General features: G+C 41.0%; 1 protein-coding gene, 1 long non-coding RNA gene and 1 pseudogene across 3 annotated transcripts in view; 2 read left to right on the top strand and 1 right to left on the bottom strand.

Moving 5' to 3' along the window:
• The window catches only part of GLUD1 (glutamate dehydrogenase 1), a 40,062-nt gene extending 30,550 nt beyond the window's left edge, over window positions 1-9,512 (top strand). Inside the window, exons 9-13 of one of the 2 annotated variants that reach the window (XM_004272996.4) lie at window positions 323-403; window positions 1,624-1,747; window positions 2,558-2,649; window positions 7,182-7,244; window positions 8,153-9,512. In XM_004272996.4, coding sequence (XP_004273044.1) covers window positions 323-403; window positions 1,624-1,747; window positions 2,558-2,649; window positions 7,182-7,244; window positions 8,153-8,272 — 480 coding nt within the window. In that variant the 3' untranslated portion in view covers window positions 8,273-9,512. Of the gene's footprint in view, window positions 1-322; window positions 656-732; window positions 987-1,623; window positions 1,748-2,557; window positions 2,650-7,181; window positions 7,245-8,152 lie in introns of those variants that run through there. The other variant, XR_007471363.1, reaches the window with a different exon arrangement.
• Window positions 65-24,273, bottom strand: LOC125961060 (uncharacterized). Its single transcript, XR_007471374.1, has 3 exons — window positions 21,049-24,273; window positions 3,228-3,337; window positions 65-376 (listed from the first exon to the last, which is right to left on the bottom strand). It is a non-coding gene; the product is annotated as an uncharacterized LOC125961060 (long non-coding RNA).
• Window positions 9,660-13,751, top strand: LOC125961057 (60S ribosomal protein L23a-like; annotated as a pseudogene).
• Window positions 24,274-25,443: the final 1,170 nt, after the last annotated feature.

The raw sequence follows: 25,443 nt of genomic DNA, 5'->3' as shown, positions 1-25,443 counted from the left end.
CACAGCATGATGGCTTCAACCTTACCAATGTGGAGTGACACTGAGAGTCATAGAAAAGCTCTAATGGGTTTCCTCTTTTTTTAAAAAAAGAAAACAGCTTTATTGGGATGTATTGGGTTGGCCAAAGTGTTCGTTCGGGTTCGTTACCATCTTATGGAAAAACCCAAATAAACTTTTTGGCCATACAAGTCCCCAAGCATACAATTTAAAGTGGGATTTTGCTTCTCTCCCACAGCCCCATCCCCCACACATCTCTTGAGCTCAGCTGGAGGGGATTTGACGGTGTTATTGGCATTTCTCTATGTTCGTGACTTTCTTGCAGATCATTGCTGAAGGTGCCAATGGACCGACAACTCCAGAAGCTGATAAGATTTTCCTAGAGAGGAACATCATGGTTATTCCAGTAAGTAATCTACGTTTACCAGATTTTATATGTACTTGGAATCATAATTGTCTTTTGCAAGGAACTGGGGGGAGAGGAGGATTGTTAGTTTCCCAAGGCTTAGTGATGAATTCTTCATCTTTATTTTGTTTTAAATTTTTTATTTATTTATCTATATTTATTTATTTCTGGCTGCGTCGGGTCTTAGTTGTGGGATGAGGGATCTTTTGTTGCAGCGCAGTGTCTTGGTTGTGGCTTGCAAGCTTCTCTCTAGTTGTGGCACACAGGCTCCAGGGCATGTGGGCACTGTAGTTGTGGCACACGGGCTCCAGGGCGTGTGGGCTCTGTAGTTTGCTGCACGCAGGCTCTCTAGTTGAGGCGTTCAGGCTCAGTAGTTGTGGTGTGCAGGCTTAGTTGCCTCGCAGCATGTGGGATCTTAGTTCCCTGACTGGGGATCAAACCCACATGCCCTGCATTGCAGGATAGATTCTCTACCACTGGACCACCAGGGAAGTCCCTTTATTTTGCTTTTAAGAAAATAAAGTAGAGTGTGGTTAATATAATAAGCCTGTCTTATACTGGACCTGAACATTTTCTTCCAACTTCAGGCTCTTTCTTGAGTATGTATTTAGACTTCTTAAATCCAGTTATATAAATATATAATGTGCTAGAAGTACTACTATAACTTGCAAATGTCCCTTGCTGTCTTACTCAGAAAGCTAATATGAGTAACATGTGCTTAAGTTTTTCAGTGGTTAAGCGTGGGGTCTGTACCAAAAGGTCATTGGAAATTAGAAGTTAGTGTGGACGCGTGATGCATTTTGAAGAACTGCTTTTGCTGAAAGCACTTAAATTCAGGTTAACTGAAATAGACTGCCTTTATGTAGTGGGAAAGTGAACACTAATCTTCTGGCAAGACACCCTTGGACCATCCAAACCAGTGGTTAGTGGGCAGGCAATTTTGTCAGATTTTTTTAGGTGGAGAAGAGGCTCTAAAACCTCTGATCAAATGCTTGCTGATTAATAAACCAATAAATTATTTTTTTTCCAAAGGGAGAAAGCCTCAGATGTATTGGGAAGGGGGTTTGTTTAAGTGTAAAATTTCTGATACTATCTAAGATGTATTTGGGAAGCTTGAAGCTTAATCTGCTTTGATATTAAAACTTTGATATTAAACCATGAGCTCACGTTCATTGTAAGCTTTTATTAAGACCATCATCTCCTCATTTTTTTGTGTATAGGATCTCTACTTGAACGCTGGAGGAGTGACAGTGTCTTACTTTGAGTGGCTGAAGAATCTAAATCATGTCAGCTATGGCCGTTTGACCTTCAAATATGAAAGGGATTCTAACTACCACTTGCTCAGTAAGTTCTGATTATCCTGTTCTGCAAAAGTAATCTTTTGGGCCATCTAAAAGGTTGGGGAAAGCCTGCATTTAATAAAAGGGCTTATTTCCTTTTTGTTTAGTCTGAGAACAGAAAACTATTCTGACTCATGCGTCTTAGACCAAAAATAATACAGTTTCTTTATAGGTATTCACTATATTAACTCTCTGGAATATATTTATATTCCAATGTTTATTCTGCAAGTATGTTCTGGTTCCCAGAACCTAATCTGTAAGTTAATAGTATAAAGAGTATCATTTTAAACCAGGAGCTCCTGTTGATACTCATCCATTTCTATCTCAGGTTGCGTTTGGTAAAGCCCTATCTATTGTCAAGAATTTTTTGAGTCTTCTGATGAGAATACTGTTTTGTCTTTGACTAGAATAGGCTCCAGAGTTGACACTAGAATTTTCCTCAAGCTGAAATAAGACCAAGACCTCCAGCTGAGCTTTACTGAGCCCACTCTGAGAATCTGGGTGAAGTGTTCCATCGATTTCCATTCCTTTTTCCCTCAGCATTTTCTTTTTAAAAGAGCCAAGGAAAATCCCTGCTAATGGGTGTTATGGAAACAGAGCAGTGACCTAAATTCACATTTATATAGGAATTTGGCAAAGTGCTTTTTACTCCTTTTAACTGAGATTTAAATGAGTAACCCTTTTATGTTATTAGTGTTGAAGGTTTTATGTCATTAGTGTTTGGGGCTGTGGATATAGTTTGGGACTACTTTTGTTTCTACTTCATTTTTTTTCTACTAGCAATATCGTATCTTCATCTCTTGGCTTTTTATAGTGTCTGTTCAAGAGAGTTTGGAAAGGAAATTTGGAAAGCATGGTGGAACTATTCCCATTGTACCCACAGCAGAGTTCCAAGACAGGATATCGGTGAGTGTGCTTGTGGCGGCATCACATACACTGCCTGCTCTCTTCTTTAGGTCAGGCCAGCTGTATTAAATGGGATTAAGGCGTGGTAATCAACGTGACAGTTACATGACTTCCTCTTTCCTTACATTCTAAAAATGGAGTAAGAATCTTAGTTTGAAATAACTCATGTTCTGCTTTTGATACTTTTACAATACAGATGACTCAACAAGTGATTCTAACATAATGGTGAAGAGTTATTGTGTATTTTAACTATTTTAAGCTTTAGAGAAATGGAAAGAATTGAAAAGTAAACATTAGATTGACCTATATAAAAAATTGAAATTACTGTATGGACACAAATAAGAGTCAAAGAAAATAGATGAGAAAAACGATTTGTTGTTAATTAGCTATTGACAGGATATATTAATACACATCACAAAGAGAATTTCTTTACCAGTAAGTAGCAGGCGACATGAAAAAAATCAGAGGAAGTCGGCCTAGAAAAAAATGTTTAACCTCGTTGTTAAAGAAATATAAATTAAAATAAGGATTCTTTAATGTATTAAACTAGCATAAACAATTAATGGATTTATACTCACCATGTCTGTTGTGAAGCAGTTGTACCTTTATTCTGATGACAATGCAAAAGACTTATTAAAGAGTTCCTGCCCTTTGACACTTATAATAACATCACCTCTGGGAGTTAATCCTAAGAAAACAATTTTAAAGGAGAGGAATGAGTCCATGCATGATGTCATTGGAACTGTGTTTGCAGTCATTTTTAAAATTAGGTTTGATTTTACAATCCAGTGTGCGTGTGTGTTTGTGTGGGGGGCAGGGAAATGGCTAAGTGATAATATGTCTTCTTATGAAATATTCAGTCATGGGAAATAATTTAAGACTATATTGCAAAATGGGGAAATGTTAAGGGTTTTGTTCTGAAGGAGAAAAGATGCTTTTGCCACTCCGGGTAACTCTCCTCAAAGAACCTTCCTCTTTCCCAGAACCGTGTGTCTTAGTTCTGGTCCCTCCTTCTGGAACACCCAGACCCACTCCCTGCTTGAGTATCACATCTCAGTGGCTTTTCCTGAAAGTCCTCTCTGACTGCCAGCATTTCATCCATCCTTCCATCACAAGTCACTTAGTGCGTTTATAGGCCCTGCTGTTGCTGCGGCTTTAAGATGGGATTCTTGCTCCTCCCTGTGGTCGCCCCATGTCACAACACACGCCTGCCACATAGTCGATCAGACTGAAACGTGGAGAGGGAGTGAAGAGGACAGCCAGTTGGTTAGGAAGACAGAGCCATGATGCCTTTCATTTTTATCCTTTTTTAAAATAATCTTTGCCCAGTGTATCAGTCTTCCAGTTTTCAAATGCTTTCGGTGCTTCTAATTTGAGACTTTAATGCTATTTCTTATCTCTTAGTGACTTACTTATTGCAGGAGTCTTGTAATAAGTGTCAGTTGAAAACCCAGTGTTTTCCCCCAGCTCCTTGCTTTTAGTTTCCCCCTCCCCAGCCATGCTGTGGCCCTTCCAGGACCTACATCATTGACCTCATCATCTTTTCACTGTCCTTCATCACACCTGTCTTCACTTAAATTCCATTGACCATCATTACAGTAACTCTGTGGCCTTGTTTTGCTTCATCACACTCCCTTGTTAACACCTGAACCCTGATGAAATCCAGCTCTCTGCCCCCTCCATTCCTCCGCTATAGCAGGAGGCCCTGCTGACTCTTCAAACTTAAAGTAGGCTCTCAGCTGCCCAGCAGTTAAACTACTTTTCCCTGTTCCATTCATTCTCTCATTCTCTTGGTTAATTATATCAATATTTTCTCCTTTTTTCTCTCCCTGCACTCCAGTTCATGACCTGGTATCTATTCACAGAAAAGTGAAGCAGTCAGGGAACTTCCACATCTACCCAGCTCCTGGTATCTGTACCCTGTCTTGTACTCTTGAGCAACTCTTTGTGCTTCCATCTCAGCCCGAGTCTTGTTCTGGGCGTTGGATGGCCTGTTTTCAGTCTCTCAAATGCACTGCTCAAGCAAACCTTCCCCTTTCTCTTGCATCATCAGTTTTCCCTCTATTCAGTCATTTCTATCAATGTAACAAATGCTGCCTTAAAAAATATAAATCTTAATCCCACTTGCCCTTCCAGGTCTTGCTATTTTTATTTCTCGTATAGCAAACCTCCTTAAGAGTTGTGTATACTCTGTCCCCAGTTCTTCTATACTCAAACCTCCTATTCTGCCCACCACTTCACCAAAACTGTTCTTGTCAAGGTAACCAGTGGTGGCAGCATCGCCAAACCTAGCGGTCATTTTTCAGTCCTCATCTTACTTCACTGGGCACAGGTGATCACTCCCGCTGGAAATATTTCTTAGCTTCCAGGACACCACATCCTCCTGGGTTTCCTCCTGCTTCACTCGCCAGTCCTTCTGCTGATCCTTGTCATCCCTGTACCCTGTTAACGTTGGAAGTCCTCAGTCCCTGAACCACTTCTCAGTCTGAATTCAAAATTTTGGTGATCTCACTCAGCCTCATGGTTTTTTATATGCTGTCTCCTCTAACTAGAATATAAACTCCAGGAGAACAGAGAATTTTCATTATTTTGTTTTCTGCTGTGTCCTCAGTACCTAGAAGAGTGCCTGGAACATAGTAGGTACTCAATGTTTGGTGAATGAATGAGTGGGTGAAAGGAATAGCAGTATTCCACTTGTAAAGCAAGTTTCCCTGTTCTTAACTTGGTAGAACAAAACAAAGCTTAACCCATATGTTTCTCTTTTTCTTTTTTTAAGGTTTTTAAAAAAAATTTTAATTTAATTTATTTTTTGGCTGTATTGTGTCTTAGTTGCAGCGAGTGGAGGCTACTCTTTGTTGCAGTGCGATGGCTTCTCTTACTGCGGAGCATGGGCTCTAGGTGCACGGGCTTCAGTAGTGGTGGCACATGGGCTCAGTAGTTGTGGCGCATGGGCTTAGTTGCTTCACGGCATGTAGGATCTTCCCAGACCAGGGCTCAAACCTGTGTCCCCTGCATTGGCAGGTGGTTTCTTAACCACTGCACCACCAGGGAAGTTCCATATGTTTCTTTTTTTTAATTTATTTATTATTTATCTTTGGCTGCGTTGGGTCTTCATTGCTGCGCATACGCGCAGGCTTTCTCTAGTTGCAGCAAGCGGGAGCTACTCTTTGTTGTGGTATGCGGGCTTCTCATTGCGGTGGCTTCTCTTGTTGTGGATCACGGGCTTCGGTAGTTGCGGCACACGGGCTCAGTAGTTGTGGCTCGCAGGCTCTAGAGCACAGGCTCAGTTGTGGCGCATGGGCTTAGTTGCTCCGAGGCATGTCAGATCTTTCCAGATCAGGGCTTGAACCCATGTCCCTTGCATTGGCAGGCAGATTCTTAACCACTGCACCAACCAGGGAAGTCCCCCATATGTTTCTTAATTGATATAAGTGTTACAGAAATATACTTTCTTAGATAAAGTTCAGCATATATAAAAAGTGGCTCACCAACAACAAGTTTTTATTTGGCATATCAGGATGTGTTTGCTAGCTATATATATCATATTAAGAGTGGTGGTGATAGTTATTTGTCCTAACTTTAGAAAGCAGTCCAAAAAACAAATTAGAGGAAACCATTGAAACAAACTGACTTATAGAGATAATTGGCAAAGGAAAGAGAGGAGCTGATTTGGTGGTCAAAGATGCTGGGTTATATCCCAGCTCTAAAAATAGCTACCTGGGGACTTCCCTGGTGGTCCAGTGGTAAAGAATCCACCTTCCACTGCAGGGAACATGGATTCGATCACTGGTTGGGGAACTAAGATCCCACATACTGCAGGGCAACTAAGCCCGTGGGCCACAACTACTGAGATTGCACACCTCAACTAGAGATCCCATATGCTGCCAACTACAGAGCCCACGTGCCACAACTAAGACCAGACACAGCCAAAAATAAAATAAAATAAGTAAAATTAAATTTTAAAAAAAGCTACCCGTAACTTTGGCCAACTTCTCTGGTTGTCAGTTTCCTCATCAGAAGAATTAGGGTGGTTAATTATGAGCTGCTAAGATCCCTCCAGCTTTAAAGTTTGTGGCATTGCTGAATATACAGGCAGGATTCTACCCCACAGCTGCTATTGGAGGTAGCTGGATTCTTTTCGGTGCCCTGTGTGGTGTGCTGGGGAGCGGAGATGAATGTACCCTGACACCGACAGGGTAACATGTTGTTGCGGTCTGCATCTCAGATGGTTGGTTGATCGGTGCTGAGCCCACTACTTGGCCTGTGTTTCTTGGTCCATACTTTCCTGTGGTGTTTTACCATGATATTAATTTCATGAGTATTTGTTTGCTGTCAAATATAGTGAAAACTAACTTATGGTTAAAACATGACTACTTAAATAGGTATCAAGATACTATACAGAAATTAAGTATATCTTTCCTGAAAGACAAAAAACAATTCTATCCGGCTGTATATTGACTTAAGAATCCTTTATGCTCTTATAGGTGAAGCATGTCTTTATGGTTTTGTTAAACTATTCTTCTTCCTAACAGGGTGCCTCTGAGAAAGACATTGTGCACTCTGGCTTAGCTTACACCATGGAGCGCTCTGCAAGGGTATGTACACAGATGCTGTTTGCGTTTCTGGTAGTTACGTGAAGTACAGCTCAACGGTGTCATCTCAGCTGCCAGATTGTGTGTGCAGTGACAGAAAATAGCGATGTGTTTAAATGTTCCAAAACATGTGCTTTTTCAGTCTTAAATGATGGGCGTTGTTTTTAGGATCTTCCGTATGTTTTCCAGACTTTGGGAAATAATGCCAAGTTAGAAGGAATCATGTTTAGCTTAGTCAGCCAAACTGGGTTGCAGCCTAGTGCACCACTCTGTTACAGCTACAGGAAGCTACCTTACTACATAGAATCTGGTATACGTGAAAGGTTTTTGGACCACTTGATCCTTATTTCAAAGCCTTAAGCACAGTTCGAGTCCAGTTTTCTTAATTTCTTTTTGAGTTCAGATTCTATCCACTTGGCGTCAAGTTGAAATAGCAGAAGCAGATATTAATTTTAATTTTTTGAGATAATTAGCATACCATAAATTCACCCTTTTAAAGTATATAATTTAGCAGCCTTCAAGTATGTTCACGAGGCTATGTAGCCATCACCACTCACTCCAGAACATTTTCATCACCCCATCCTTAGTTCATTTAATTACCACAGTGTATATCAGACTTGCTCCAGATTACAGGATGTCTAAAGGGCACAGAGATAATTCACATCTTAAATTCTAAGGAGCAGCATCCTCCTGTCATCTAAACAGTAATTTGTATTAATTCCAGAGAATTAGTCCTTCCTGACTCGAGGTTGTTTCACTGCCTGAGTAGTTTCTCTTTGGCTACCCAAGTCCAGTCCTGAAGTGGTACTAGGGTAACTTGTACCAGGCTGTTATGTGCCTTGTGTGTTCATGGCCTGGCTACTTGAGTCAGGGTCACATCCCATCTCCACATCACATCTCCTTCATTTCAGCAAATCATGCGCACAGCCATGAAGTATAACCTGGGATTGGACCTGAGAACAGCTGCCTATGTCAACGCCATTGAGAAAGTCTTCAAGGTGTACAATGAAGCTGGTGTGACCTTCACATAGACCGGACCAGACTGCAGCTGACTTCTTCACTACCCTCTTCACCTCTTCATCTGCAGACCTATCACAAGTTTACATGTAACCACAGAAATCTCTCTCTCATGACTTAATAGATAATGGACACCATTCTCAACAAGTCAATCCAAATCAGCCCCTTGAGAAGAAACGGTAGGGGATCATAAATAAGCTAATAAGTGACAGTAGAAATGAGCTATGTCAGAGAGCCACTTGGGCACTTTGCCTTTAAGTAAAGTCGTTTCCCTCTGCCTGTGCTGCCTTGTTCCATGGCTGTTTCCCAGCACAGTCAGCTGTAGCCCTGGGAAAAGCACCTTTTGTCCAAGAGCAGTCAGTCACTTGCCACTTCAGCTCTGGACAGATCTATCAGGTGCTCTGACACATTTAAGAAGCAGGTATATGGCATTTTCAGGAGGTAGCATGGTCCTCAAGTGAGTTATTGGTATTTTACATCAGCAAAATAACTCAATTTTATAGGTTACAAACAAAAAAAACTTTCTCTTTATGCATTTTATTCTTTTAGAATAAAATAAGTACATGCTGCTGTAATAAAATTGCCTTTAATCACTTAACAAGCCTAACCTTGACTCAAGCAGTGAATGCCTGTAAACATAATGAAAAAAGCTAGTATTTTTATAACATAAAACAGTATCATTTATAACTTGTCAATTGCATATTGTCATCCAGCAAAAATAAAAAGCCTGGTAGAGAATTAAGTTATCTTCATACCTGCAAATGACGGAGGCTATTTTTGTTAAGACTGTTGGAATTTACTAACCACAATTATGACATATAGTCCAAAGAATGCAGTAACCTCCTTATCATGTTAATTAATTGTCCTCTTTTGAAGATCTGTTGTGTTAATTGAACAATAATTCAAGTAGAGTGCCCCAGAAGAAAACCACGTGGGCCCCTCTGGAGTCTGGCTGGCGGCTCTGAGCATTGCCAGTGGCCCTGGCTCTTTGTCCTCATTTAGCGGCCTCATCTTCTGCACACGGCTTCATTCCCAGTGGGCTGGAAACAACCTGGGGTTGTGTTTTGGGAGTTGTTTGGCCAGGGCCTTTTGAACAGTGGTGTCCCAATGAAGTACTAGATATTATTTATGTAAGAATTAGCTTTTCTTTTTTTTTTAACAATAATATCCTTTCAGAAATTTCTAACTACTTTGTAACTGCATGACTTAACCTGGTGACAAAAGCAGTTATTAAAAAGACTACCTTTTCCAAAGCTTATGTTTCTTTTCTGTGTTTTTGTATTTGATGTATTTGTCTCTTTTAGTAGATAAAACTATAATTGGGTTTCTGAAATTTTTGAAACCACCACCTATATAACATTTCTTTCCACAATGTTTTGAGCTGCCAAAATTTTTTTTTTTTTTTTTTTTTTCTTTAGCAGTACGCGAGCCTCTCACTGCTGTGGCCTCTCCCGTTGCGGAGCACAGGCTCCGGACGCGCAGGCTCAGCGGCCATGGCTCATGGGTCCAGCTGCTCCGCGGCATGTGGGATCTTCCCGGACCGGGGCACAAACCCATGTCCCCTGCATCGGCAGGCGGACTCTCAACCACTGCACCACCAGGGAAGCCCTTGAGCTGCCAAAATTTTATTCCTTGAATTCTTTTGTGTTTCATTCTATGAAACAATATCAATGGCTATTCTTAGAGAAGATGTTCTATTGCTTAAAGCTGATATACTAACATAATTTATATACCTTTTTATACATAGTACTTTTTAACGAAAGAAGGTTTCATTGATTATGGTCCATTTTTAATATTTAGCCACGAGATGTAAGAAGACAATACTAACTGTAATCAACAAAAGTAGATTCTAGACGTGATTCCACCAGCTTACACAGCTGCCAGATCTGAAACATAACTTTCAGCTGGACTTTGTGTCTGTTTTGTCCTGATTCTGCCTTTCCATGGTTCTGAGCATCGGGTCAAGGAGTAGACATACAAGCCCATGGCACCTAGCCTTCCTGAGCACAGTGATATCTACTTGCACTCTAGATGGAACATTAAAATAGGGGAGAGGGACTTCTGATCCCACGCACCACAACTAGAGGTAAGCCCGCATGCCGGAACAAAGAGTCCATGTGCCGCAACTAAGACCCGACACAGCCAAATAAATATTTTAAAAAATGAATAAAATAGGGGGAAAGTGATGTGAAAGCAAGTTCCAGAATATCTGGAACAGTACCAGGTGGGTCAGTAGAGTCTGGTCACGTGAAAGCGGGATGATAAATCTTAGTGTGGTCTTTGGCTAACATATTGGGAGTATTTATAGTGGTGTTTTAAAGACATACATTAATGGGTGTTATTGATATTGTCAGAAAACTGGTATTGTTCATACTAGCTATATAAAGGCAACACAGCACCAGTGTGTTAACTTTGGTTCCTGGAGTTTTGAGTTAGAAGAAAATTCTGATCAATTACTCTTGGTTTCACTGAAATGTTCTAATTTATCTGCTTATAAAATTCTTTTTAAAACTTATATATAATACTCTAAAGTTAATTGTTTCTGAAATAGCCACAGATGGCTTTTGTAGCACCTATTTAACTGTTGCCTCAAACCCCTACACCAGAAATGTGTTCTAATTACCCCTTGATGGTTGAAGTTTAGGGAAGTTAAAAAAAAATCAAGTTTTAAGAAAGCCTGCATCTTAATTCACAAGCTTTAAGTAAATTACCTATTCCCTAAACATCCCTGGCAGGCTTTCTCAGCCCTGCTACGTGTAAGGCCGTCAAAGCATGGCACATGAAGAAAACTACATCTGTGAACCTTGCACAGAAACCTCTGCAAAAGTTTTATTTGTAATATGTGTGTTTTTAATTTTTTTCACAACTCTTACTGGCTTTTTTTTGCTTGTTTTTTTAAATCAAAGCTTACACATAGTGTAGACAGGATTTCTCAACCTCAACACTGTTGACGTTTTGGCCAGGTAATCCTTTGTTTGGGGGACAGTCCTGTGCATTGTCGGATATATAGCAGCATCTCTGACCTCTACCCATTAGAGGTCAGCGGCATCCCTAAGTTGTGACAATGTATTCAGATTGCCAAATGTCCTGTCAGGGACAAAGTCACTCCCTATTGAGAATTACTGGTGTTGAGAGCCAAATAGTTCTATAAGGCTTACTGTGAACTATAGTATTATACTGGACTCTTAACACCTATGAGGCTAGTATTACCCTTATACCAAAGCCAGACAAAGTATTACCCTTATACCAAAGCCAAAGACATCACAGGAAAAGAAAATTACACACCAATATCCCTTGTTAACATATATATAAAATAGTTAAACAACAAGGTCCTACTCTATAGCACAGGGAACTATATTCAATATCCTATAATACCGGTCAGAATAGTCATCATTAAAAAGTCTACAAATAGGGGCTTCCCTGGTGGTGCAGTGGTTGAGAGTCTGCCTGCCAATGCAGGGGACACGGGTTCGTGCCCCGGTCTGGGAAGGTCCCACATGCTGCGGAGCGGCTGGGCCCGTGAGCCATGGCCGCTGGGCCTGCGTGTCGGGAGCCTGTGTTCCGCAACAGGAGAGGCCACAGCGGTGAGAGGCCCGCAAAAAAAAAAAAAAAAAAGTCTACAAATAATAAATGTTGGAGAGGGTGTGGAGAAAAAGGAACCCTCTTACACTGTTGGTGGGAAAGTAAACTGGTGCAGCCATTATGGAAAACAGTATGGAAGTTCCTCAAAACTAGACTTGCCATATGATCCAGCAATCCCACTCCCGGGCATATATCTGGACAAAACTAATTCAAAAAGATACATCCATCCCTATGTTCATAGCAGCACTACTTACAATAGCCAAGACATGGAAACATCCTAAATGTCCATTGACAGTTGAGTGGATAAAGAAAGTGTGGTGTACAATGGAATATTACTCAGCCATAAAAAGGAATGAAATAATGCCCTTTGCAGCAACATGGATGAACCTAGAGATCAGCATACTAAGCAAAGTAAGAAAGACATATACCATATGATATCACTTATATGTGGAATCTAAAATATGACAAATGAACATATCTACCAAATAGAAACAGAACAGATTTGTAGTTACCAGAGGGGATAGAGGAGGGAAGGATTGGGACTTTGGCATTAGCAGATGCAAACCAGTATATATAGGATGGATAAACAAGGTCCTACTGTTTAGCACAGGGAACTATATTCATTATCCTGTGGTAAACCATAATGGAAAAGAATATGTGTGTGTGTGTGTGTATATGTATATGCATAACTACGTCACTTTGCTATACAGCAGAAATTAACATTGTAAATCAACTATACTTCAATGGAAAATTTTTCTAAAAGAACACTGCAGGAGAAAAAATATATCCTGTAATAAACCATAATGGAAAAGTATATATAACTGAAAAGTATATGTATTGCTGTACACCAGAAAATAACACAGCATTGTAAATCAACTATACTTCAATAAAATAAAAATATCCCTTAGTAACACAGACACAAAAATACTAAGAAACCAAGTCCAAGCTCATAAGTATCATACATACATCATGACCAAGAATTTCTCTCAGGAATGCAAGGACGGTTCAACATAAGAAATCAATCTGAAACCTGTTCCACGAAGGTGGCAGCAAAGGCGGAAAACGAAGCCCCTGCCCCTCCCAAAGCCAGAGCTAAAGCAAAGGCTTTGAAGGCCAAGAAGCAGTGTTGAAAGGCATCTACCGCCACAAACACTGCCATAAAATAAAAGATCTAGCCATCACTCACCTTCCAATGGCCCAAAACACTGCAGCTCAGGGGGCAGCCCAAATATCCTCAGAAGAGTGCCCCTAGGAGAAGCAAACTTGACCACTATGCCGTCATCAGCTTCCCCCCTCACCACCGAGTCAGCCATGAAGAAAATGGAAGACAACACACGTGTTCATTGTGGATGTCAAGGCCAACAAGCACCAGATTAAACAGGCTGTGAAGAAGCTCTATGACATTGACATGGCTAAGGTCAACACCTTGATCAGGCCTGATGGAGAGAAGAAGGCATATGTTTAACTGGCTCCTGGCTACAATGCTTTGGATGTTGCCAACAAAATTGGGACCATCTAAACTGAGTCAGCTGGCTAATTCTAAATATAAAAGTTTTCACTATAAAAAATCTAATAAACCCATTAATTGAATAAAGGGGGGAAAAAACCACAATCACTGTGGAAAAAGCATTTGACAAAATTCAAGACCCTTTCTAAACAAAGGACATTTACGAAAAACCCACAGCTAACATCATACTCGCTGAAAATTAGAAAACTTCCACTGAAGAGGAACAAGATTCTTGCTTTCACCCTATTCTACATTATACTGGAAGTTCTAGCCAGAGTATTTAGGCAAGAAAAAGAAATTGGAGAGGAAGAGAAACTATTTTGCAGGTAACATTATTCTACATATAGAAAATCCCATAGAACACACACACACTCTACTGGAACTAATAAACAAATTAAGCAAAGTTGCAGAGTACAAGACCAACACTCAAAAATAAATTTTCCTATGCATCAGCAATGCACAATCTGTAAAGGAAACTAAGAAAACAATTCCATTTACAATAATATACAAAAGAAGAAAATATCTGGGAATAAGTTTAAACAAGGAGTTGAAACCCTTATAAAACTACAAAACACTGTTTAAAGAATACCTCAATAAATGGAAAGACTTCCCATGATTATACATTGGAAAACAATATTGTTAAGTTGGAATTACTTCTCAAAGCGATCTATAGAGTCAAAATTCCAATAGCCATTTTTGAAAAAAAATAGAAAATCTGATTCTGAAATTAATATGAAACTGCAGGGACTTCCCTGGTGGCAGAGAGGTTAAGAATCTGCCTGCCAATGGTCCAGGAAGATCCCACATGCCACAGAGCAACTAAGCCTGTGTGCCACAGCTACTGAGCCTGCGCTCTAGAGCCCACAAGCCACAACTACTGAAGCCCACGCACCTAGAGCCTGTGCTCCACAACGAGAGAAGCCACCGCAATGAGAAGCACATGCACCACAACGAAGAGTAGCCCCTGCTTGCTGCAACAAAACTGCAAGTGGCTCCAAATAACCAAAACAATATTGGGGAAAAAAAAAAAAGCAACAACAAAAAAACTTGGAGTTCTCACACTTACATTTCAAAATGTAATACAAAGCTACAGTAATTTAAACAGTGTGGTACTGACTGACATACAAACATTTGGACCAATGGAATAGAACTGAGAGTCCAGAAACATCTATGGTCAACTGATTTTTTTAACATTGGTGCCGAAACCATTTGTATTAGTTTCCCAAGGCTGCCTTAAAGTACCACAAATTGGATGACTTAAAACCACAGAACTTTATTGTCTCATAGTTTGGGGGGCTATAAATTGTCAGCAGGGCCAGCCATGCTCTCCCTGAAACCTGAAGGGGAGAATTTCTTGCCTTTTCCTAGCTTTTGGTGGTAGCCATCAATCCTTGGCATTCTTTGGCTTGCAGCTGCATTACTCCAATCTCTGCTTCTGTTGTCACATGGCCATCATCCGTCTTATGTGTGTCTCTTATAGGGACAACAGTTATATTGGATTAAGGGTACACCTTACTCCAGTATGACCTCATCTTAACTAGTTACATCTGCAATGACCATATTTCCAAATAAGGTCTCTTTTTCAGGTACTGGGGGTTAGGACTTAAACATATCTTTTTGGGGGGGAACTCAATTCAACACATAACACTATCCAATGAGAAAAAGACTAGTCTCTTCAACAAAAGGCATTAGGACAACTGGATATCTACGTGCAAAGGAACAAAGTTTAACTTCTTCCTCACTGCATATATAAAAATTAACTCAAAATGGATCAAAGACCTAAGTATAAGAGATAAAATTGTAAAACTATTAGAAGAAACCATATTGATAAATCTTCATGGCCTTGGATTTGGTAAAAACTTATTTTTTTATTTCAGTTGTATTTTCAGTTCTATAATTTCTACTTCATTCCTTTTTATAATTTCTAATTCTTTATTTGTATTCTCTATTTGATGTTGATCTCATACTTTTAATTCTTTAGATGTGGTTTCTTTTAGCTCTTTGAACATGTTTAAAATAGTTGAAGTCTTTGTCTAGTAAGTCCATCTTCTGAAGTCTTAAGTTTCTATCCCTCCCCCCCAATGGGTTATAATTTCTTTCCTTGCATATCTTTGTTTTGTTTTTGCTGAAAACTGGACATGTTAAATAATATAAAGTGGCAACTCTGGAAATCAGATTCCATACTCCTCCCCAGAGATTTGTTGTTGTTGAGTGTTTAGTGACCTTTCTGAACTAATTCTATAGTCTGTTTTCTTTGTTGTGTGTGGCCACTGAAATTTCTCCTCAGTTAGCTTAGTGGTCAGCTAATGATTGGATAGAGATTTCTTCAAGTACCTAGAACCAGTAAGTCTCCTATCTTTGCCAAGACTCTGTCTATGCTGGGCCTCACCTTCAACACTCAGCCAGGCAACTTACATCTTGGCCTTGGTTCTCACTTCCTGCTTGCATAAAGCCTCAGGGTTAGAGATGAGAACTTCAGGCCTTCTAAGGTCTTTACTGAGCTTACACACATGTGCATGGCCTTTACTGAGCCTCACACATGTGCATGGCCTTCCAGATTCCCAGCAGTATGTTAGAATTTTCAAAGCCCCTAAGGACTTTTTATTCCCCAGTTTTTCCTTTTAAGATTTTTGGTTAGCCTATTGCTTGCTCACACTGTTATTCACCACCTCACCTCATACTGCCTGCCACCAACTTAAAAAATTACCTCTAAATGTTTTATAGCAAACAGTCCCAGGGAAAAGCCTTTTTGCACTAGGGGAGCTTCTAGTCCATACAAATAAAGACAGCCTTGCAGTGGGGTCTTCCTAGGAACCACGAGTCAAGTCAAATAATGACATTTCTCTGGGAATAAGGCTTTGAAGAGACACCAACTCTGTTCTACTCTTTCCAGTAGCTGCCAGGCTGTTGGTTTTCACTGTGATTGTGGGCTGTTGGTGTCCAACATTGTACTGCTCACCGCAGGACAGGCCAATAAACTGAGAGACGAGTTGCTGGGGCAAGCAATAGCAACTTCATTTGGAAAACCAGTAGATCAAGAAGATGGTCGACTCATGCCCCAAGAACCATCTTCTTGCCCAAGTTAGAATTCAGGCTTCTTTAATACTAAAAGGGGAGGGAGTAAGGTCAAACATATCCTGGTTTCCATGAGCCTCCAGAGGGGATGTGTTAATTTCTTCCTCCCTGCAGTCATTCACAGGTGAGCCTGGTCAGGATGTTCCCTGGGAGCTAAACAAAGGTATTTTAGCTTAATGCTCATTACCTGGGAGGCAGAGTTCCCAGAGATGGGCCATTATGTATAATTTAAGCTCACAGGCAACATCCCTTCAATAATTAGCTTGTAATATAATGCAAAGTTTCTTAGCTATTACAATTCCCCATTGTCAATGTCCATTCCAGTCTTGTGGGAAAAGGGATGAAGACTGCTCTGGCTACTTCCAGAGGCTATGAATATTCCTTAGAATCTTTAGTCCTTTTTTATCTACAACTATTTGAACCTGATAAAACTGCTTAGCACTTTTTGTCTAATTTGTAATTGAACTTGGGGTTTTGGTTCCAGTTCCCAATACAAATACTAAATTCCTGTGCTATTTATTTAGACAAAATTAAACAAATTGGTTGACCCTTCTCCAGCTACAATGAAATTCCCATCTACTTCATTTGGATGGGCAGACCTGTTGGAGGCAAAGTCATGAACAAAGATTAGTATAGTGCCCAAAGTTTCAACATAATTGGCAACTGCTGCTGGGTCTTTTTTTTTTTTTTTTAAATAAATTTATTTATTTTTGGCTGTGTTGGGTCTTCATTGCTGCACGCGGGCTTTCTCTAGTTGTGGCGAACGGGGGCTACTCTTCGTCGTGGTGTATGGGCTTCTCATTGTGGTGGCTTCTCTTGTTGCAGAGCACAGGCTCTAGTCGCCCAGGCTTCAGTAGTTGTGGCATGTGGGCTCAGTAGTTGTGGCTCGTGGGCTCTAGAGCACAGGCTAAGTAATTGTGGCACACGTGCGCAGTTGCTCTACAGCATATGGGATCTTCACAGACCAGGGCTCGAACCCGTGTCCCCTACATTGGCAGGCGGATTCTTAACCACTGTACTACCAAGGAAGCCCAACTGCTGGGTCTTTTAGAGCATTTATAGATTCTCGCCTAGGCAGGCATCTGGAACAGCCTACCATACAATATTTCAAAGAGGCTTAATTTTTTTAATTAATTAATTTGTTTGGTTGCACCAGGTCTTAGTTGCAACTCGCCGGCTCCTTAGTTGTGGCATGCAAACTCTTTAGTTGTGGCACACATATGGGATCTAGTTCCCTGACCAGGGATCAAACCCGGGCCCCCTGCATTGGAAGCGCCACCAGGGAAGTCCCCCAAAGGGGCTCAATTTAAGCCTAATTCTGGAAGCCACTGATCCGTAGCAGGGCAACTGGAAAGGTCTTATCCCAAGTTAAGTTGGTATTCATTTTCTCAGTTTTTCCTGTTGATTGTGGTCTCCGGGATGAATGTTAGCTCTAATGCCTTAATCCAAGGCCTTAATCAGGGGATAATTTCCTTAAGGAGGGCTTTAACCAATTACAAGATACGGATTTTAAAGACTACCATACACAAAACAAATGGTCCACAAAACATTTTCCTTTCCTGATGAAGGTTTTACCATGCATTGTTATCATTAACCAGTCTTTTACTATTAAACTTAAATGGCCAGTTGAGACAAACAGTTTTTCTGAGACCCTTCTTCCACCACTGATTAAAACTGGGGTGGCCGGGATTGGGGATAATACTCATTTCACCTTCTAAGCTTTCTGTGCAGACTTGGTGACCTTGCCAGCTCCAGCTGCCTCCTTGTCCACTGCTTTGATGACACCCACAGCAACCATCTTTCTCATGTCACAATCAGCAAAACAGCCCAGAGGAGGATAGTCAGAGAAGCTCTCAACATACATGGGCTTGCCAAGAACCGTATCAATGATGGCAGCATCACCAGATTTCAAGAATTTGGGGCCATCTTCCAGCTTTTTTCCCAGAACGATGGATGATCCATCTTTCCCTTCAGCTTAGCAAACTTGCAAGCAACGTGAGCTGGGCAGCAATCCAGCACAGGTGCATATCCAGCACTGATTTGGCCCGGGAGGTTCAAGATTATTACTTGAACAGGAAAGCCAGCTGCTTCCACTGATGGGTCACAGTCACCAGCCACTATGCACATCTTTGACAGACATGTTCTTGACATTGAAGCCCACATTGTCCCCAGGAAGGGCTTTACTCAAAGCTTCATGGTGCATTTCAGCAGATTTTACTTCATTGTAACATTGAGTGGAGCAAAGGTGACCACCATGCTAGGTATGAGAACACCAGTCTCCACTCCACCCACAGGGACAGTACCAATACTTCCAATTTTGTAGACGTCCTGGAGGGGCACGTCCTGGAGGGGCACACACAAGGAATACACCAGCTGGTATTTTGACAAGTTAGTCTGTGGGAGAAGTGATCCTCTTGCCTCAGAGGATATATTTTTAGACTAGGTGTCCCAGTGACCCCCTTTTTTTTTTTTTTTTTTTTTTTTTTGCGGTACGCGGGCCTCTCACTGTTGTGGCCTCTCCCGTTGCGGAGCACAGGCTCCGGACGCGCAGGCTCAGCGGCCATGGTTCACGGGCCCAGCCGCTCCGCGGCATGTGGGATCTTCCCGGACCGGGGCACGAACCCGTGTCCCCTGCATCAGCAGGCGGACTCTCAACCACTGTGCCACCAGGGAAGCCCCTCCCAGTGACCCTGTTTAATGGTATTCGTATTGGCCATGTGTTTTTGGCCTTCTCTGGGGTGCGGTTAGCACACACTTCAGGTCTCACCTTTCAGAGACCTGTGGGGAAAGAGCTCTGTCTCCTTTCCTGGGGCTTTCATGAGTGCCATCTGTAGGCTTAATGTGTGTTCTGGTGGGACTCTGATGTCAAGCTGTTCTGGTGAGAAACTTCAGGGTGAGGTCTACCAGAAAGTTAATCAACTCATTCCCCACTGTCAGTTTTCCCCAGGGCTCCTGTGAGGAATTAGGCGCCTCAAGTCCAAGGGAGCCCCTGGACTGTTCATTCACCAGAGTGTTTCTCTCTTTCTACCATATGAGAGAGGCTCTCATCTTTTGTTTTTCTGCTTATGTTTTAGCCCAGGGCCACCTGTTTTCCTTCCCCAGTGGTGACTTACTACCAAAAAAGTGGTGTTTTGTTTTGCGTCTTCTTTCTTCTGTTGTTCCTATTGAACACTTTAAAAGCAACATCTACCAGTTGAAAAGGGTTCATTCCAAATGCACCATCTAATCTTTGCAACTTTCTCCCGATATCTGAGGCACTTTGCCCTCACCAAAAGGTCAAATTTACCATTCTAATATTTTCAGGGGCCTCGGGATCTGCATTAGTATGACATCTGTACACCTGATAAATCCTTTCCAAAAATTCAGAGACATCTTCATTTGTTTTGCTGAATTTCTTGAAAATCTTTTGCTTTGGTTCTCCTTTTCAAAGCCCTGCCAAGATGCACCAATAACTAGTTCTCTAATAAGGGCACTCTGCCCTCACTGCAGTCCCAGTCTGGTTCAGCTGAGGGACTTCAGCTGCCAAGTGGACTTCAGGTGTAGAGGATCCTCCCTATTCAGGAGGGTTGCAATCTTTCCAATTAAACAAGCCTGAGAAACCCAGCGGGCAGATCATTTGCATTTAGGTTACCTATGAGGTAATGGGGGAAGGGAAATTGCCGTCCCCTGGGAGTGGCTCCTGGCCCAAATTGGGTGCCCTGTTGGTTCTTAGATGGTGATACCAGACCATGTACCTGAGCCCCAAAACCTAACGCACGATTTTGTAATTGATCCCTTGAAGGAAGGGAAGTCCTGAGCCCCAGTGCCAGGAATTGGGGCTGGATAGGAATGGAAGGTGCTGGAGGAGTTGGATATATTGGCCAGGCTGGGACAGCTAGCTCAGCTGTAGGAGTTACAGTTGGAAGCAACATATCCTCACTCTCATTCCCTTTTTATTTTCCCTGATGTAATAGCATAAATGCTTACACATAAAGGATTTCATCATTCTTCCCCACTTCTTCACACAATAGCTATAGAGTCATTCAAAAGCCACTGTAAAACCATAAATAGCAAGTGACTGTCTCTAACCATTAAAGGGATGCCTTTATGCTTTGGCATCAACCAACTGGGATTACAATGCAACTGAAAAGAAACTTGGTTACTGCTGTGACATACAACAATTTATGATAATTACTAAAATTATGACTGATACCATTTACCAGGATATACCAGAATTTTAGGAGTTCCATATAATTTCTAGAATGTGTATATTAATAACTTTTACCCATATGATACAATCTAAGAAGTTTTATCATCACTTATTTGACAATGCTTCCCACATAATTTAACATATCAAATAAGCCTAATTAGTTTAATATTCCTCTCTCTGAGATAGAGAAAACAAATAATTTGAGGTGTTATAGGGACCCTTGGGAAAACCTCAAAGTTAGCTAGAGGTCAAATGAACTTCATTTAGAATTTGATCTTTGGGAAGTTCATCAAAAATATCAAAAAGTTTTAACCAGTGATAAAAGATCTCAATGGCAAATACAGATCACTTAAACAAACAATTACCAAAAGCAGTTCAATATTTTAAGAAAACTTTGTCCTCTTAGAAAACCACATTCAGGTTTTATACCACTTTACCTTTAAAATTTGTTTTCTTGGGCTTCCCTGGTGGCGCAGTGGCTGAGAGTCCGCCTGCCGATGAAGGGGACACGAGTTCGTGCCCCGGTCCGGGAAGATCCCACATACCGCGGAGCGGCTGGGCCCGTGAGCCATGGCCGCTGAGCCTGCGCGTCCGGAGCCTGTGCTCCGCAACGGGAGAGGCCACAGCAGTGAGAGGCCCACGTACCGCAATAAAAAAAAATTTGTTTTCTTAAATTGTCTTATCTTAGCCAATCCCTATCATGCACAAAAAATTCTTTCAGTGTTCCTCCTCCAAAAACCTTCCACAATTTTCTGTATCCATATTAATCTGTCCCTCACTTTTTCCATTCAAAAACAGCCAGCTCTAAAACAAAACCACCTGTTTCCCTTTAACAAGATGCGTCTTCATTCCTCATACCTTCTTTGCTGAAAACACACATCCTACATCTTGCACACTGAAATGCTCCCTTTATAATTCTTAACTTTAAAACCTTGATCTCTAGTGAAAAATCAAGAAGTAATTGTAAAACCGTCAAACTAGCATTTCCTGATTGACAAACGTATGCTTTAGTCTTCCTCTTCCAAGAAGGCAAATGTAGGTAAACTTAGACCTGTCCAGCAATTAATGTTCTAATATTTTATCCTATTTGAAATGACCCAGAGAGTCAATGAATTCTCTTCATTTAACTTAGTTTAGTTTCAAGTTATGAAAATCTAGAGAAACTATTTTAGATAGACCTTCCCCAAACATAATTATTCCTATAGAGTTTACCTAAAACTCTTACCTCATATACCTCTATTTTATTTAGTTAAAATCTTTGTCATATTATTATCTTCTTGCTGACAAACTTTGTTAACAAGAATAGGTATTGGGACTTCCCTGGTGGTGCAGTGGTTAAGAATCCGCCTGCCAGTGCAGGGGACATGGGTTCGAGCCCTGGTCTGGGAAGATCCCACATGCTGCGGAGCAACTAAGCCCATGTGCCACAACTACTGAGCCTGTGCTTTATAGTCCGTGAGCCACAACTACTGAGCCTGTGTGCTGCAACTACTGAAGTCCATGCACCTAGAGCCTGTGCTCCACAACAAGAGAAGCCACCACAATGAGAAGCCCATGCACCTCAACAAAGAGTAGCCCCTGCTTGCCACAACTAAAGAAAGCCCGGGCACAGCAACAAAGACCCAGTGCAGCCAATAAATAAATAAATAAATTTATTTAAACAAAAAAAAAGGATAGGTCTTATTTGATTTCTAGCAAACTTAGGTACAATAACAGCATTATACTTAATGTTGATGACTCTAAAGATATGTCTGTGGAAATCAAACCAACAAGCTTACGCAAACCTTAATACCAGATATTAGTTCAATACTGAGTATTTCCTAGATCACATGAACCCAGAATTCATTCTAGCTAGTTTCTTTTATATTTGAGTATTTACATAAGTGCTTAATTTCCTTTAAGCCAAATAAATAGAGCTCTTTTGCACATTAACGTTGGCAGTGCTACACATCTGTAACATGTACAAACACACAAACACAGGGACCTCACAGTTCCCATTCCAACATTTCAGCCATGAATCAAGTACAACAATGTAAAACTAACCAGTTACAAAAGAGGTTGGATTCAAATTGGGTTTCTGGCAGATGGGACAAGTCAAGATCACCGGCTGATGGCTGACGGCTGATGGCTGAACGCTTTTTACTAATATTTATTTTGCTTCTATTTCTATTTGTAGCTTTTGGTGATTTTAGGAACCAAGTGGAACCTTCCTCTTCTTCCTGAGAATGCCCCACTCTTAGATAAGAACAGACAGAGTTGTTTGGTTTGGTTTGGTTTAGTTTTTTCTGTTCCTTTCCTCCATTTAACATCAGTAAAAGTTTTAAATATCACAACTGATTTGGCTGTAAATGGAGAAACAGTACCAAACAAAATGAAATGAAAAACCCAAACGACAAACAGAAAATCGTAAATAAACCCTCAAGTTTGGTCTTGGGGTTTTATATATACCAACAACACAGGAGACCATAAAGTACTTAACACAGCAAGGAAAGCAGTACATGGTGCACAGGGTCCCAAGATAGCCCTGCCTAAATCCTCTGTGCAGATCCTAACAGGTACTGTGGCCACACAGTGTTATGATGAAGTATCATCTTTCTCTCACCCATGGGTTCATAGCTGTAATCAGATCACTTACCCAAAACGAGCCTCAGAGGACTTCAGGGATAATTGAAACGTTCTCCATTTTTAAAGACAGAAGTTCAAGACAAACAAAACACAAACTGCACTCACAAATGCTAGCATCCACGGGAACAAACGAACCAGTTCACAAATCAGATATAAGTCCGACAACTCCTTCCTCTCCCCAACAGTGCACCCCACTCAAATACAAAACAAATTGGCTTATTCTGGAGAAAAAGCCCCAAACAGAGGAAAAAGTTCCCGGCTGTACACACCGGAGCAACTTACCCTACTGTACAGAGCTTGTTGGCTCCCAAACGTCGATTTGTTGCTCCAACTGCCAAGCTCTGGGGAAGCCGGTGCCACTTTGGGGAATTTTGAAGGTAAAGATCCTCAGGACAAGCTGTCCCGGCAGCTGCTAGGGCCTTACCCCAAATTCCCCAACCAGGGCTGGCTAGCCACAAGTAGCAAGGCTCCTGGCTGGCTGCGCCCAAATTTGTTAAGAGTCCAAGCTCGTGCTGCTCACCACACTACAGGCCAATAAATCAAGAGATGAGTTGCTGGGGCGAGGAAGAGTGACTATTCAGAAATCCAGCAGCCCAAGAAGATGGCGGCCTCACGTCCCAAAGAACCATCTTGCCTGAGGTAACATTCAGGCTCCTTTTACACTAACAGCGGAGGGAGTAGCGTCAAACACTTCTGGTTTCCATCAGCCCCTGAGGCCATGTGTTAATTCCTTCCTCCCTGCAGTCCTGCACAGATGGGCCTGGTCAGGATGTTCCCTGTGAGCTAAACAAAGGTATTTTAGCTTAATGCTCATTACCTGGGAGGCAGGGTTCCCTGAGATGGGCCGTTGTGTATCATTTAAGCTTACAGGCAACATCCCTTTAGTGATTAGCTTGTAATAGAATACAAAGGTTCTTCCCTATTACATTGGTTTTCAAGGCTTACAGTGGAGCTGGAAAGGTGGGGGGGAGAGATGAGAAAAGAATAGGGCAAGTTAAAAGCATTACAAATCTGCTGTTCTTAAAAAAAGATTGTTTTAAATTAAAAATTGTTTTAAATTTTTTAAATTCTTAAAAAAAAGATCGTTTTAAATCCAATGTAAATACTCTCTGGATTACTGTAAGCCTTTGGTTAATTTCCAGAGTTCTGAAAAAAGTTGATTCTGACCATATTTTTGTCAGTTTTCTCATGATTTTTATGGAGAATTTTTGGAGATCTTGGAGAAAGTCAGCGATTTTCTTTGACGTCACTCTTGCCTGCTTCTCATAACATGCTTAGAGTCTGGGGTTGATGCCATGCCCCTCACTGCACAATACACACAGTAAAAAGAAAATGAGGGACGCAAGTATCTATTTTAGAACAGCACACTGCAAGGTGAAGTTAAAGGAACGTGGGAGTGCTTCTCCAACTCTCTGTGAAGGAGGTCCGGTTTTTTTGATTTTGGTTTGTTCCTTAACCTCATTCATCATGACATGTGGTGCTACTTCTGCTACTTCCTGTGACTAGTTCACATGCAACTTACCGTACAAGTTCAACAACCTGAACTGGTCTATACCCCATTCGACAAGAATTCTCCACTGATCACACTCTTGTAGGTCCAGGAGATGCCCAATTGCTTTAAGAGTTTCGAAACACTGTGTTTCTTTACTTCCCTTGTTGCCAAGTGGCAATAAAGTTTGAAACCAGCAAACTTTGAGTAGCACTTAATTAGGAAGCAATCTTCAATAAGCTAGTATGTGGCCTCCACAACCACATTTTAAAACATATGTATTGGTTTTCTCTTAAATTCAAGCATCATGGAAATACATAATATAAAAAGTGAGGATTCTTCATATTCTCACAGAGCTGAACACTTTTAATATTTGCTGTATACATGCTACCAGTTTTCTTCTATTCTTATATGTTTGCTTTGTAAAAATGAACTTATTCTACATACATTTCACAAACTATTAACTTATTTGTACATGTTCCCTAATGATATGTGTATATTTTCCTCATTCTTAACAGCCAGAGTATTCCATTTCATATAAATGTGATAAATGTTAACCAGTCGTTAGGTGGCCATCTAAGCACAAGTCCCATTTTTCAAGCTAAAGCATTATTAATACACTAGAAGTAATAAGTGTCAACTCTAAATTGTCAAATCTAATAAGCAGAGTAAAGCTTGCCATCCAAGTAATTTCTGATTATCATTTTAGGGTGTTTCC

The sequence above is a fragment of the Orcinus orca genome, chromosome 14 (genome assembly GCF_937001465.1).
Source record: "Orcinus orca chromosome 14, mOrcOrc1.1, whole genome shotgun sequence".
Classification (NCBI taxonomy): Eukaryota; Metazoa; Chordata; class Mammalia; order Artiodactyla; family Delphinidae; genus Orcinus; species Orcinus orca.
The sequence above is the reverse complement of the archived record's forward strand: the minus strand, read 5'-3'. Positions and strand labels throughout refer to the sequence as shown.